A 12,985-nucleotide genomic window follows, 5' to 3' on the forward strand; every position below is an offset into this window, starting at 1 on the left:
CAGACACGTGTAACAACACCTGCACAGGATCGGTACATCCGAACATCACACCCTGCGGGACAGTACCAGGAATGGACAACAACAGCTCCCGAGTTTACGCCAGGATGCCACAATCCCTCCATCAAGTTGCTCAGACTGTCTTGCATAGGCTGAGAGAGCTAGACTGAGGCTTGTAGGCTGTTGTAAGCAGGTCTCACCAGACATCACGGAACAGCGCTCGCCTATGGCACAAACCCCACCGTCGCTGACCAGACAGGATGGTAAAAGTGCTCTTCACTGACGAGTCCGCATTTTGTCTCACCAGGGTGTGGTCGGATACGTTTAATCGTCGAAGGAATGACGCATTACACCGAGGCCTGTTACTCTGGAGCGGGATCGATTTGGAGGTGGAGGGTCCGTCATGTCTCGGCGGTTGTCACAGCTCATCGGACTGAGCTTGTTGTCATGCAGGGAATCTCAACGCTGTGCGTTACAGGGAAACATCTCCTCCCTCATGTGGTACCCTTCCTGCAGGCTCATCCTGACATGACCCCTACAGCATGACAATGCCACCAGCCATACTCTCGTTCTGTGCGTGATTTCCTGCAAACAGGAGTGTCAGTGTTCTGCCATGGCCAGCGAAGAGCCCGGATCTCAATCCCATTGAGCACGTCTTGGGACCTGTTGGATTGGAGGGTGAGGGCTAGGGCCATTTCCACCAGAAATGTCCGGGAACTTGCAGGTGCCTTGGTGGAAGAGGGGTAACATCTTCACAGGGCAAGAAATGGCAGATCTACAGTCGTGGTAGCATCGCCATGTGCACACATGCCGGAAATGCAATGCATCATCGAGGAGCAGCCGCTGCTGTTCAAGATGACTTACTTTTGATTTTGAAACCCCCTTTGTTCAGGGACACATTATTCAATTTCTGTTAGTCACATGTCTGTGGAACTTGTTCAGTTTATGTCTCAGTTGTTGAATCTTATGTTCATACAAATATTTACACATGTTAAGTTTGCTGAAAATAAACGCAGTTGACAGTGAGAGGACGTTTCTTTTTTTTCTGAGTTTAGTAGGTCCTGAGTCTACATATATCGATTGAATAGTTCCCAGYTGATTTTGACCATGACCATACAGTACCTGGAAATGGAAGATACCAGCGTAGTTCTCTGTGAAACTCTGGTCTGGTGGGATAACTCTGTACAGCAGCTTGTCATTCAGTGTCAGACAAGCAATAGCAGCAAGCAGCCAGCAGTCACCTGCAGGGAACAACAAAACGTTTTGCCTCGAAAAAGAAAAAAWTTGCGTTTTATTATTGTACAAGTTCAGGTACTCCCAGCCCATTTCAGTCAGWTTTCTTCCCTTTGGTGCCTAATGAATATGACCCTGATCATAGCACTGAATTCAACTGTAAGTGGATATAGGACTATGTAGCGCTATGGAATGTGTATTTTCATTCTTTATTGACACTGCTCCTTGAGGTGTGATCTAGAGTGAATGAACCCCCAGACAGAAACAGTAGCCTACAGTGCTACATCTACCTACAGCAAAGAGGCTGAGACCATATAGTAAGTACATAGTACCATGGCTGAATCAGGACCTCTATATACTACTGACTCCTACGCCCGGCTTAAGTAAGGGTATCTACTTGCATGGCTATTTTCTGAACTGTGTCAAAAACATGGTCTGGTGTAGTTTGACCCCGGCAGCCCCAGTGCGTTCTCAAGCAGGCATTTAGCAGAAGTTATGGGAGAGGGGTTTCTGTTACACAGCACTCAAACACAAGTGCATGCCAAGCGCAACACACACCCCACGCACGCTGTGCACACACACACACCCTGCTGCAGGTGTCAGTCTTTTACAGTGAACAGTGTGGTTACTAGGGGGGTAACTTTTCGTCTCTCGTGCCTTAATTTCTCACACCATCTTTCCATCCTCACTCTCAACACAAGAGCTCCTTAATTGCATCCCCAGCTGTCTGTGCTTCGCAAACTTTGCCTGCCCTCTCCTTTTTCACTGTGCCGAGACACTATGGCTTCAGTTTGAACAGGGACCGCTAATTAGCAAATGCTATTTGTGCTGTTAGATAACACCTGTCTAACTTTTGATTTTCTCACATCCAGGTCTGGCATGACTCAATGCTGAATCCTCACTGTCTACTTGTACTTGTCTACAGTACTGTGCAGATGTTATTAGTCAGATGTTGCTGCTTCATACCATCGACCATGAGCATACTTTTAGCAACAAGAGTCTTACCCAGTGATGTCATACAGTGCATGATTTCTGTGGTTTTACCCAGTGATGTCATACAGTGCATGATTTCTGTGATCTTACCCAGTTATGTTCATACAGTGCATGATTTCTGTGGTTTTACCCAGTGATGTCATACAGTGCATGATTCTGTGATCTTACCCAGATGTCATACAGTGCATGATTTCTCGTGATCTTACCCAGTGATGTCATACAGTGCATGATTTCTGTGATCTTACCCAGTGATGTCATACAGTGCATGATTTCTGTGGTCTTACCCAGTGATGTCATACAGTGCATGATTTCTGTGGTCTTACCCAGCTCTCTCCTTGAACAGATGTCCTGTCCTACTAGCTCCGTCGATGATGAACTGGGGGTTGTCACAGATTTCCTGCCAAACAAGAAACAGAAAAACAGCTGTAGCATAGCAATGTTGTTGGGATGTGCTACGGGGTGTGTTGAACATCTTGTGAGAGGGTCAATCTATTATCAGATAGTACTATGTCTTGTGAGAGGGTCAATCTATATCAGATAGTACTATGTCTTGTGAGAGGGTCAATCTATTATCAGATAGTACTTTGTCTTGTGAGAGGGTCAATCTATTATCAGATAGTACTATGTCTTGTGAGAGGTCAATCTATTATCAGATAGTACTATGTCTTGTGAGAGGGTCAATCTATTATCAGATAGTACTATGTCTTGTGAGGAATATCTTGACTGTACCATGATAATAACATGACTTAAAAAGATATCAAGCTACATTACTAGATGGATACATTATTGTCTTATGCACAGATTGAAGGCCTAACATAGGCTGGTGTACTTTGGCAGAAACTAGGGTTGCACATTTTGGGGAATATTCAGAGGTGGAAACTTTCCGTGGGAATTAACTGAAATATATGCAAATTAATATTAATACTATTTAAATGTAGATGTTTTTTGCATTGGATATATGTACCATATATGGAGACAGAAGCATAAACCTTTTACCTTATCATAAGTATACATAATTGCAAATGATTAAATCCTTCCAATATTATTATTATTATTATTTTTTTACAAATTGAACTTTCATTAAATGAGTTGACTCTTCACATGGGATGATTTCACCGAACAACAAAAGAAGGGGAATATTGAATGATCACCAATGATCTCCCAAAAACGTTTTCAACATACATCTGTAAAATGATAGTCCAGAAACTAATGCTGTGGTTGTCTTCCTGTCAGGCATCCATGTCTTCTCCCTGGACCTCCTCAATGTCCACTTCTTGAACATCAGACTCTGAGGCCTCATCTTCACTGTCACTTTCCAACCTTGTTGAGGATGGCTTGTTGTCAGGCTCAAAAAGCCTCAAATTTGCCCAGATGGCCACCYWTTTTWKAARRCTMGTATTSGTCAGCCTGTTMRGTGCWTTGGTMTGTYTGTTCCCYAACAAGGACCAGTTGRGCTCTGAGGCYGCWGATGTTGGTGGGATTTGGAGGATGATGGAGGCAACAGGGGAAAGAGCCTCAGATCCACAAAGTCCCTTCCACCAGGTGGCTGATGAGATATGTTGGCACGACTGCCATATTGGYTCTCCATCCCAAAGCCCTTGCTTGGAAGTGTACTTCYCCAGACTGCKAAGAACCTTGCCRTRATCKAGGCCAAGGTGGCGAGACACGGTAGTGATGACACCATAGGCCTTGTTGATCTCTGCACCAGACAGGATGCTCTTGCCAGCATACTTGGGGTCCAACATGTACACTGCGGCGTGTATGGGCTTTAGGCAGAAGTCTTCACGCTTGTTGATGTATTTCAAAACTGCAGTTTCCTCTGCTTGGAGCAACAGTGAAGTGGGCAGGGCAGTACAGATTTCTTCTCTTACATCTGCAAGCAGTCTGAACATCAGACAGGATGGCATTGTCTCCCTAAATCCGTGCAATGGCTACTGCTATAGGTTTCAGGAGTTTCAGGCTGCTTACCACTCTCTCCCAAAATACATCATCCAGGAGGATCCTCTTGATGGGGCTGTCCATATCGGCAGACTGTGATATGGCCATTTCTTGGAGAGACTCCTTCCCCTCCAGGAGACTGTCAAACATGATGACAACACCACCCCAACGGGTGTTGCTGGGCAGCTTCAATGTGGTGCTCTTATTCTTCTCACTTTGCTTGGTGAGATAGATTGTTGCTATAACTTGATGACCCTTCACATACCTAACCATTTCCTTGGCTCTCTTGTAGAGTGTATCCATTGTTTTCAGTGCCATGATGTCCTTAAGGAGCAGATTCAATGCATGAGCAGCACAGCCAATGGGTGTGATGTGAGGATAGGACTCCTCCACTTTAGAACAAGCAGCCTTCATGTTCGCAGCATTGTCTGTCACCAGTAGATACCTTCTGTGGTCCAAGGTCATTGATAACTCCCTTCAGCTCATCTGCAATGTAGAGACCGGTGTATCTGTTGTCCCTTGTGTCTGTGCTCTTGTAGAATACTGGTTGAGGGGTGGAGATGATTATTCCTTGCCCACGAACAGTTGACCACCCATCAGAGATGATTGCAATACAGTCTGCTTTCTCTATGATTTGCTTGACCTTCACTTGAACTCTGTTGAACTCTGCATCCAGCAAATTAGTATATAAAGCATGTCTGGTTGGAGGGGTGTATGCTGGGCGAAGAATATTCAGAAATCTCTTCCAATACACATTGCCTGTGAGCATCAGAGGTGAACCAGTTGCATACACAGCTCGAGCAAGACATTCATCAGCATTTCTCTGACTACGTTCCTCCATTGAGTAAAAAAAACTTCTGATTTGAGGAGGACCATGAGCTGTTTCTATCGATAAGGTGTCTGATTCATCATTGTCACCTCAAATAAAAGTAAAGGGACTTTTGTCAGAGGTTGCTTGTTGTGAGCGCTGAGGGAACTTTATGCACTTGGCCAGATGATTCTGCATCTTTGTTGTGTTCTTCATATAGGATTTGGCACAGTATTTGCAAATGTACACAGCTTTTCATTCTACATTAGCTGCAGTGAAATGTCTCCACAGATCAGATAGCGTACGTGGCATTTTKCTGTAAAGATTAGATTTTTTWTTTTTTTTAAACAAATACAATTCCATGTACAGGTAAATAGTTAAGCAGTTAAACAACTCCTTTGTAAGATAAATGTTTTGAAATGAAACATGTATGGAAACATGTGAATTAACACTCCTCAGTAAGCAGGCTCAAGCAAGCTAAAACCCACATGGTAGCAAAAACTAACTAGCCGAAATTGTTCACAAGTTAGAAATGATTTAGACACACTTTGCTGTAGGCTACTATTTACTAGTTAACAAAAAATAATTTATGTCATATAAAATATATTCACCCCAGCCAGTATTGTAATCAAAACTTACCAGAAAGCATGTAGTCCTTGGCTAAGACAGTGTAGTAGTGTGGGCTCAGTAGCATCTCATTAGTGTGCAAGATCTTGAGAATCAGCTGTACATGTGATGGAAGAGTGCACAGCACATGTGATGGAAGAATGCACTGTGCATGCAGAGGTTTGCAATTCCATTGAATTGGGGATAGTTTGACTAAAATATGCCACAAGACCTAGAATTGCCTTGTGTATCCCACAAAAAAGGTTCACTGTTATAAGCTATCTTTTTTGACGAATTTAAGCAAAATGCCCAAAATTCCCGGGCTTAATTTACCATGAAAAATGTCCTGAAAATTTCTGGAAATTTCCGGGAAAGTTTCCGACCCAACTAAGCAACTAAGAGAAGTTTATTTGATATAATCTCCTATAGTGATTAACAGGTGTTGCCCAGGCATAAAACGTTGGTCAAAACACATGCATACAAAACTGGAGTCAACRTCACTTTTCAATCATGTCTTCATGAGTGGAAAATGAAGGAGGGATGCAAGGCCCTGCCAAAAAACTCTTTGCACAACGTAAGTGATAAGTGATAGATCCATAGGGAAAACATAGTAACAGTAGACCAAGTCATCTGCTCACAGCTATTTTAAGTGATACAGCTAAATGCAATAGCGGCCTTAAAGTGGGGTCCTCATACCAAACATAGAAATAGTTYTTCTACTGTATTTCTAGGATGCCAACAGAGCTGGGAAGGGCTGGTACAAATAGGTATTGTGTTTAACTTTACATCCAGTTTTACAGTACAACGTAGCTGGTGACCGGATGTAAACTCTGTCATGTAAAGGCCTAACAGTATAAAAATACTGTAGGTTTGCTTGCACAGTCATTTCAAGATAGGATTAAAAGTAGGAAGACCATGCACATAAACAAATGATACCGCCTGGCAAACACAGTGTGCAGGTTTTCCTTACAAATGAAATGATAAAAATAGGAAGAATTTGCACCGAAGCAGTCTGGCGACAGGAAATTATATAGAAGAGAAGAGGACTTGACCCCTGGGGAGAGGACTTGACCTCTGGGGAGAGGACTGGACCCCTGGGGTTGTTTCAGAGTCTGGTTGGTTGCTCTTATTCTCTGGTTGGGTTGAAGAATACTAGTTACAACCATGAATGAGACAACATGTTAAAATAGTTTGGCCTGCCTGTAGTGCAAGAAGGGTGGGCTTTGTGCTTTAGGGACTATTCCGTTGGTTCCATTGCACCAGGAAAGCTCAATCAAGCACAGCTGAAATATTGTTATAATATTATTTGAACCCAGGTCTTGATCTCAGTATTGACGATAGAGAAAGTGAAAGTCCATCTACAGTACATAATAATGCCTGAATGAAATGTGAGGTTCTGTCATTGGTGTGGATATATTTTGGTGTTTGTAGGAGTGTGTAGTGGTCACATCTTGTTTTATGGAAGCATATGTTAAAGCAATATTGGAGGAGGTCATTATAAACAGGGCTTGAGTTTCACGACTCAGTCATGACTCAGTCATGACTCAAGGGAACGAGTCAGCAAATTGACAAATACTTGGATCGGATCCACATGCACCAACATGATTTCTCCACACCTTTAAGTGTGCCAAGAACGATTGCTTCACCGTCAACTTAGACCAGTCTTACTGCTGACCTTGTGAGAGAGTTGAACTCGCATGGGCTTAAAATGGTTGAACTTCATCACTCCTGGTGGATTTATAAATGTATAGTTTTGACCCAAAGGCAAATTTATCAATTTTTTTCTGCAACCTGATCAGGGCCAAATTACGGAGCTCCCCGGGGTGGTTATATATAACATACAGTACAGTCGTTCTAATTATATCCACCATCTGGAAAAATAGGGTTGGATATACTGTTGGTACACACCAAGCCATCATCTTTGTCTTAAGATGTCTTAAGACATCTTGAGACATAAAATTAAGATGTATTGAGACAGTTTGAGACATTGCAAATTTTCAAGACATCTAAATACATTTAAAGGTGCAATCCGCATTAGAAAACAATAAAAAAGTGGCCCACCCCGCCTCTGTTTTGGTATAAAGCTGAGGGATGGGCCTGGAGAAATGTAACCAATCAACATAGACAGAGCTAAGACTGACCAGCCAAGAGATCAAAATGATAGCTTTAACCATATTCTGAGGTTATACATTGTTTACACAAGCTTATATTTTAGGTTCTTATGGGGTACGAACGTTTAACTAAGCTCTTGAGGCATTTATAAGTTATATTCTTCAAGAATCAGTGGGTACAAATCATTAATTTATAAGTACTTTTTTTTGATGTAGCAACTGCAGATTGCCCCTTTTTAAGAAACATTTTGAAGGCATGTCTTTTAACATCTCAAGGCATGGTAATGGATGGGTATGTATGGTTGACATGGTGTGGTATAGTTTTTTACACATGGGACGAAAGCGTACCAAAACACAATTCAGACCAGCTTGAACAAAAAAGGGAATCAAGTGTTCAAATGACGGCCTTGATAATAAAAAAAAAAGCATTRCTTACCTCAGGACACTTCACGAGGTGACTATCCCAGAATGAGTTTTAGCATTGTTTTAGGTGTTAAATCCCTGAATGAGGCAGGTGCAACGTTTGCGTCTGATGCAAAGGCTTAGTAAATCTGGGCCTTCAACCAAGTTTTCAATATGAAGTTAGTAAAGATCTGAGTTATGGTGGATAGAATGTCAGGTCAGCCTGTCCACTCCAGCAGTAAACCCCTCTTTGGCTCCTACCTCATCACATGAGGTGCCCCATGGGTTCACAGGAAGGCTAACCTCATACCCCTGATTTAGACCTTGGATAATGTTGACCCTTTGGCTTTAAGTGAAACTTGGTCACATCGATGTCAAGCTATCATGACTGCAAGTCAGTAAGACTCCATTAGTCCTATGACATTCCATGACTGGAAAACATCTGAGTAACACCAACTGTGGGCTTAAGCAATTTTATGCACTAACATGAGTCACTCCAGATTAGAGCTTTTGCTAAATGACTAAAGTGTTCCATAGAAATGCAAACACACCCATGTATGAGCCTTCACAATGTCTTATTACAAGGATTCTTGTGAGGTTTATAATATGTTATCTCTCTATGAAGTAAAATGTTCAACTGACTCAAAATGGCTGTTATTGTATTTAGTCAGGATCATCAAGAGATGGTAATAAGACATTGTAAGGGATCATGCATGCTTACGACAAGTGTTACGCAATATAACTGCATTATAATGCATTATAACAGCATTATAATGCATTATAACTGCATTACACTTGCAGGCTTTGAGGTAACGTGTTACCCTATCATTCTTTTCATCTTGGAATGAGATTCCGCCAACAACTACAACATAAGATTCACATACTGTTGACTTACATCAATGCTAAGACTGCAAAGTCAAAAATACACTGGTTTTGCCAGTCGGAGAGTCTTGTAACAGCACACTGCCTAACAAGACTGATTATTGGTTGACTATGATATCCCAAATCTCCCTCTGCTCTCTCGCTGTAAGCCTAGTGACGTGACTGGTGGCACAGTGGTGAGGCCTGCCTGTTGCAGAGTCTCAGCTGTCTGTGATTCTAGAACCTGATGATCCGCAGCTATGAGCACACAAATATTCAGCAGAATTGCTCTCGCTTTCCCCCAGGTTATTTACCAGAAGTGATGTCATAACAATGTTTTTGCAGCTAATGAAGAGAGATTTGATCTTAGGCTGAGTGATAATACCTTACCACAAGTGGGTTGCTGTTTTTGTTATTTTACTTGTCTGCAGCCTTCAGCCCTAATATGTTATTTTACTTTGACACACTTCATCAAGAGCTGGAGTGGTAGGTGTAACAGAGTAGGTCCCATCCCTGGCCCGACTTGGGCTCAAACCAGGGACCCATTGACCAAAACCATTTCTTACTCAAAAAGGACAGAGATGTTCTCTAGTAGAACCTAACTATCTATTTATTTTCCTTTTGTGATAGAGTGGTGCAGTCTTCATTGCAATATAAGTTCCATCTTAACAGCTTTACAATTTGTATATGTTTTTCTAGCCCTGATAGATATGCTCTGATAGCACCTTCAATTGACTATGTAAATTTAAACATATCCTACCCCAAGATACAGGTACAGTTCCAACCTTGAGGCAAGGCGTACTTCACCCCTGCTAGTGGGAAAACAGATGGCACTCACCGTTGGGCGCTTCCACTCAAATTCAATGGGAAATTTGCTGCTGTACCAAAGAGAGGAATCATTGGGTGGGAACAGAGGGTCTTCAAACAGGACTTTCTTGTGTACGTATTTGTCTCGCAACTCCAAGAAGTTCTTCAGGCGCTTGGCATCTTTGACGGCCTCGTTTCTGCTCAAAATGGCAGTGTAGATACTGTTACTGGCCGTGAAGGGGTAGTCAGTCTTACCCTCAGGCACATCAGGTGATGCTTCAGTTTCCAACGCCACCTTCACTGAAGTTTCCTCAATAAGGGCCATCTTGGCTTTGTTTTCCCCCTTATGCGTGTCCTCGTTCCCCCTATCAGTGTGAGCTGCCCCCTTTAGTATGTATGTTAGTCAGTCCAAATGAATGAAAGTGAGGATTCTTTTCAGATTTCAATGCAAGAGCATGAACTTGCAAAGCATCCCTGATAAACTTCCCTTCGTCCTTCCTCGTGCTTTCCTCTCACTCTCAGTTCCTTTATATGCTGGGGGCACTCACAATACCAAACGCACCATCCAACACACACTCATAAACACACACTGACACTTTTGCCTTTGCAGGTCTATAAATAGGCCCCTTGAAAAGTGGGGAGGAGGCCGCTCTGAAAAGGACTACCGCTCCAAACATTTCTAAGTCTACAGTGTAGGTCTACAATTCACTAGGTGGGAGATGGCAGATTGGGAAAGCAGGCTTGAGCGTGGGCAAGCAGGCCCCACATACCAATGCCCCATATTATACATACCGTGTAATGATACCTACGCTAACTTTACCATGTCTCTCCCTGATATCAGCTACAGTCAAGAACAACTTTGCTGATTGAATTTGAGTTGTTGGGTTGTGAAATGGATTTGTGGTGGCCCTGTAGTGTAGCTGATGAGGATGATGAATTGAACCTGTGGATTGCAAAAGCATTTTACATGACTCTCTGTCGTTCTCCGCGTCCATCTGGGTGGTGTGCACTGTAGCCTTTACCGGTATGCACCAGGCAGAGCATTGATAAACATGAACCAGGTTTATCTGAGGGAAACAATAACCATAGGATATATAGTGCATTCAGAAAGTATTCAGACCCCTTCCCTTTTTCCACATTGTTACATTACAGCTTTATTCTAAAATGGATTAAATAAAACATTTTCCTCATCATTTGGAAAGGCACACACCTGTCTTTATAAGGTCCCACAGTTGACAGAGCATGTCACAGCAAAAACCAAGCCATGAGGTCGAATAAAATGTCCATAGAGCTCCGATACAGGATTGTGTCGAGGCACAGATCTGGGAAATGGTACCAAAAAAATGTCTGCAGCATTGAAGGTCCCCAAGAACACAGTGGCCTCCATCATTCATAAATGGAAGAAGTTTGGAACCGGGCAGCCAGACTCTTCCTAGAGCTGGCTGCCTGGGCCAAACTGAGCAATCGGGGGAGAAGGGCCTCGGTCAGGGAGGTGACCAAGAACCCGATGGTCTCTCTGACAGCGCTCCAGAGTTCCTCTGTGGAGATGGGAGAACCTTCCAGAAGGACAACCATCTCTGCAGCACTCCATCAATAAGGGCTTTATGGTAGTGGCTAGACGTAAGCCACTCCTCAGTACAAGGCACATGACAGTCCGCTTGGAGTTTGCCAAAAGGCACCTAAAGGACTCTCAGACCATGAGAAACAAGATTCTCTGGTCTGATGAAACCAAGATTGAACTCTTTGGCCTGAATGCCAAGCATCACGTCTGGAGGAAACCTGGCACCATTCCTACGGTGACGCATGATGGTGGCAGTATCATGTGGTGGGGATGTTTTTCAGCAGCAGGGACTGGGAGACGAGTCAGAATCGAGGGAAAGATGAACGGAGCAAAGTACAGAGAGATCCTTGATGAAAACCTGCTCCAGAGACTGTGGGCGAAGGTTCACCTTCCAACAGGACAACGACCCTAAGCACACAGCCAAGACAACACAGGAGTGGTTTCAGGACAAGTCTCTGAGTGGCCCGGCCAGAGCCCGTACTTGAACCTGATCGAACATCACTGGAGACACCTGAAAATTGCTGTGCAGTGACGCTCCCCATCCAACCTGACAGAGCTTGAGAGGATCTGCAGAGAGAATGGGAGAAACTCCCCAAATACAGCCGTGCCAAGCTTGTAGCGTCGTACCCAAGAAGACTCAAGGCTGTAATCACTGCCAAAGGTGCTTCAACAAAGTACTGAGTATGAATACTTATGTAAATGTTATTTTTCCAGGGTTTTTCATTTCATAAATTTGCAAACATTTATAAAAACGTGTTTTTGCTTTGTCATTATGGGGTATTGTGTGTAGATTGATGAGGGAAAAAAACGAAACAATTTAATACATTTTAGAATAAGGCTGTAACATAACAAAATGTGGAAAAAGTCAAGGGGTCTGAATACTTTCAGAATACACTCTATGATAGGGCCAATGTCATATGGCAACTCCTGCTCTCTCTCTCTCTCTCTCTCTCTCTCTCTCTCTCTCTCTCTCTCTCTCTCTCTCTCTCTCTCTCTCTCTCTCTCACACACACACACACTTTCTCTTCAGGCTCTCAGAATGTCTTATTTGAAGGATTAATTACTAGAATCTTATTTTGATTCTGTGGAATAAGAATGTTTCTGCGTGGGGCATGCTAAAGGGGATGAGTGTCCTCTACTGGCTTACTAATTCCACTTCAAGCAGCAGATCTTTATGTTTTCAGAAGTCCTGACTCATCTACCCTGGTTGCAACCTGTCAGTTCATAGCAGAGAGTTGCAGGACAGTGTGTTGTATATCGCAATCTCGGTTTGAGATGCACTTGATAGCTGATATCTTGTTGTGTAACGAAGTAGTTACACCGCGTGTTTTCCCTTTGGGACCTACAAAAAACGTAATACCTCTGTGAAAAGGTAGCTAGGCCTCACCATAGATTTATCTTGGGCCCATTGATAGGGCCTAACCCACAGTGAGCACTATACTGACCTCTAGTGGCACTGAAAAAAATAATGCATGTCTGGCGCAATAATTAGTTTTCTCCCCTACTGTAGGAGTGGCCTATTAGAACGACAACAGTATCTTTGACCAATCAAAAAGCATATTTTAATAATTGGTACTATGATTCGGCCTATGAAATGTCAATCTAGACTATCATCGAGTAATAAACCAACGTGGAAGGCAATCCACGCCCACTGCCGTCTCCGTTTTG

At 43.0% G+C, this 12,985-nt stretch overlaps 1 protein-coding gene across 1 annotated transcript in view; it reads right to left on the minus strand.

Moving 5' to 3' along the window:
* capn3b (calpain 3b) overlaps positions 1 to 10,349 on the minus strand; it is a 35,656-nt gene extending 25,307 nt beyond the window's left edge. The window contains exons 1-3 of the mRNA XM_070435969.1: positions 9,788 to 10,349; positions 2,565 to 2,620; positions 1,120 to 1,264 (exon numbers count right to left, since the gene is read on the minus strand). Of these exons, the coding sequence (XP_070292070.1) occupies positions 1,120 to 1,264; positions 2,565 to 2,620; positions 9,788 to 10,081 (495 nt within the window). The 5' untranslated portion in view covers positions 10,082 to 10,349. The remainder of the gene's footprint in view (positions 1 to 1,119; positions 1,265 to 2,564; positions 2,621 to 9,787) is intronic.
* Positions 10,350 to 12,985: the final 2,636 nt, after the last annotated feature.

Source organism: Salvelinus sp. IW2-2015, linkage group LG28 (assembly GCF_002910315.2).
Source record: "Salvelinus sp. IW2-2015 linkage group LG28, ASM291031v2, whole genome shotgun sequence".
Taxonomy (NCBI): Eukaryota; Metazoa; Chordata; class Actinopteri; order Salmoniformes; family Salmonidae; genus Salvelinus; species Salvelinus sp. IW2-2015.